Below are 3,021 nucleotides of genomic sequence, written 5' to 3' on the forward strand. Positions count from 1 at the left end.
GGACACAAAGCGCGGCCACCTCTTCCCGGAGAGACGGGGGTGGGGAAGGGCCGGAAACGCCTCGATCCTACGGACAAGAGTGCTTACAAAAAAAAACCCCACCACAACCCAAAAAACAATCCCAAATACAAAAAACATTAAAACTCTTCCGTATTTCTGGTTTCCACGCGGTCTAAAAAGTCGCTATGACTCGTGGCTTTGGTTTTTTTTTGTTTTCGCTGCTTTTTCTTTGTCAGAGAGGGCTTTTTCTTTGTCGCGTTTCCTCTTCTCACCGTTATTCCACATCTCCTTTAAACTCTCTTTGTTTAAGCATCTCGATCTTTTTATTTCCTTGTCCGCTGACCATCGGAATGTTTGGTGTTTTTTCTTCTCTCATCTCGTGTATAGGAAATGAAAGAAAAGAAGGAAAAACTTGAGGAAAAAACAGCTCACAAAGAAAAGAAGAAGGAGATAGTAGAGGTGAGGCCCTAGATTTAGGGCCATGGGGGAGGGTTTTATAAGAGGCTTGCTGTAGGTAGTGAATATGAAGGAAATAAAGACCGAGCTCATAAGGGAGAGGGACAAATGAAGAGCAAGCTATAGGATAATTGTGGAGAATGAACCTTGAAAGACTTAGCATAGTCAGCATGCCCTGGTGAGAAGGAAAAAAAAAACCGTCAAACAAGGGAATGGAGACGTGGTCAAGTAGGAATTAGGAGGATTGTGGCACAGGAGATGTGGCCCTGGGCCTACTGAGGTATCCTGAGATACATAAGGAGTGTAAGTTGAAGAAGGTGGGGGAGGAAAGGTGAGGAAATGCACAGACTGATGAAGGTCAGAAGGGATCTGGAAGCATATGTACTACAAGCATAGGCAAAGTCATTAGCTGGCAACCAGAGAGATGTTCTGATTGTGGGGATGGGATGGCAGCAGCCTGTCAGGATGTGAGCTTGTGAAAGTCAAGGAGGTTCATGGTAGGAAGGGACTGGAAGGACTGGTTTTGGAAAGAAGGTTGGGAGGGGGATTTTAGCTGGAATGGTGGGAATAAGTGTCTGAGTAACAGTGCGGAGGTCACTTACTTCTGATGCACATGTGAGTCTGGGGTCTGAAGCAACTAGAGCTGTGGAAATTGTTCTTGCACTTGCAGCAAAGAGCACATGGGCATGTCATCCTGACACCAATTTTTGCTCTGACTGATTTATTTCATTCAGGATGAGGAAAATGGAGCTGAGGAGGATGACGAAGAGAATCCTGATGATGTGGATGAGGAAGAAGGTGGTGATGAGGATGAAGGTAGGAATAATTGGGAGGAATCGGGGTGTGGGGGTATAGAAGATCATGAAGGGAAGTTCCTCCTCTGAGCCCTCTGACTGAGATTACATTCCCTTAAATGCTACTTCAGTTAACCTGTGATTTTCTCTCTTGCTTGTGCTTAGAAGGAGATGAGAATGGGCAAGAGCAAGATGGTCATGCAGAAAAACGATCTGCAGAGGAGGAAGAGGTGAGTGATTGTGGTGAGAAGGAACTGGGTTACCTGCTGTGTGCTGATCAAATCTGCAAGGACGCTGTTGCTGAGTGCCTCAAATTGGCTGCGGGTCTCATTGCTGCTTCAGCAGCAGCAGAGTAAACAAATCTGATGTGGCAAGGGGATAATAAACCCCTGTAGACTCCTTGTAGGATCCAGGTCCTTCCATAGCAGTCACAGTGCTGCATGTTTGAGAATCAAGGTGCTTGAGATTGTGCTGGACCATGACCCTTCAAACACCTGTGACTTTGGGCTTCAGACCAGAAGGTGGACTCATAGGGGCAGATCTCAGGGTCTGCCTGAAGTGACGTGAGCCTGGGCTGCTTATACCTCCTGAAGGTGACAGCATCGATGTCCCTCCAAATGGAGCTGCCCATGTCTCAGCCGTGGCTATCAACAGCGCAGTTGTGTCAGGCACTCAAGGATGCTTTAAAGAGGAGTGGATTTGGGGTGGGACAAAGAGATTTCCATATGGAGGAAAGAGCAGCAGTAAGAATTTGGAGGAGAAATGGTGTGCCTTGGTGTGGTGACTGTTCGATGGTAACTCCCCTTTGTCCTTCTCTCTGTCCTGTGTTAGAATGAAGTGGATCCAAAGAGACAGAAGACAGAAAATGGGTCTTCAGCTTGAGTCCTCCCCTCCCGTCTCCTCTGTTCCGTCCATCTCTCCTCCTCCATTCCAGCCTGTGCTTGCACTGTCCATTAGCCTCTGGCTTCACAACAATCTCAGATGAGGAAAGATTAGAAATGCTCTCAAACAGGGAAGACAGAGTTTCCTTCTCACCCAAAGATCTATCCCATCTGTGACGTTCCCCAGCAGAAATTATTCCAGTCCCCTGCATCCCCTCAGCTGTGCCCCATTTACAAACGATCCTCTTCTCTCAAGAATCTCATCGTTTCCTGGGGCCCAGTGCGTAACTGTGCCAGGCCCGCAGGCCAGGCTCTTCGCCTGCCCTCCATTTTTTTTGGTCACTAGTACGTCTGAGATTCTCGACAGCTTCTGCTCCCCAAACCTGCTGTCAGATGTCCTCCCTGAGTCCAGGAGGCTGCGGGCACAGATCTCATGGTGCGTTTTCCAGTCCTAAGCCTCCTCCCATCTGCTTTCCCACTGAACCCTGGGAGACAAAAAGAATATTACAAGCAAATAATGGTTCTATTAAACCGCACACAGAGATAGAATTTATTTTAAGCTTTTTTTTTTTCCCAAGTTTACATGACAGCTAGCTGGCCCTTGTGAATTTTTCAGAATATAATGGTTGTTTTTATATATGAATTTCATCTGAACTGTGTATTTTTTAATTTGGAGGCTTTTTTAAAACAAATCAAGAGAGAAACAATTGGGGACCAAACTTTGATTTCCATTTTTTCCCTTCGGATTTTCTTGTGACTGTTTTTTGTAAATTAAAGGCAATATAGCCACAGCATTTTCTATGGCACAGACATCACGAGGATGATAGATATAAATATATATATTGTTTTCAACTAGCACTGTAAATAAAAGCGTTTAAAAATATTTCAAA

The 3,021-nt window shown here is 45.6% G+C and overlaps 1 protein-coding gene across 1 annotated transcript; it reads left to right on the plus strand.

Moving 5' to 3' along the window:
• Positions 1-416: 416 nt before the first annotated feature.
• LOC104543496 lies at positions 417-3,021 on the plus strand. The gene is given in 6 exon segments (XM_010188124.1): positions 417-459; positions 1,191-1,272; positions 1,416-1,480; positions 2,082-2,220; positions 2,222-2,267; positions 2,270-3,021. Coding segments are annotated over 5 exon segments (648 nt in total). The 5' UTR covers positions 417-459; position 1,191; the 3' UTR covers positions 2,587-3,021.

This window comes from Mesitornis unicolor, unplaced genomic scaffold (genome assembly GCF_000695765.1).
Source record: "Mesitornis unicolor isolate BGI_N332 unplaced genomic scaffold, ASM69576v1 scaffold2427, whole genome shotgun sequence".
Lineage (NCBI taxonomy): Eukaryota > Metazoa > Chordata > Aves > Mesitornithiformes > Mesitornithidae > Mesitornis > Mesitornis unicolor.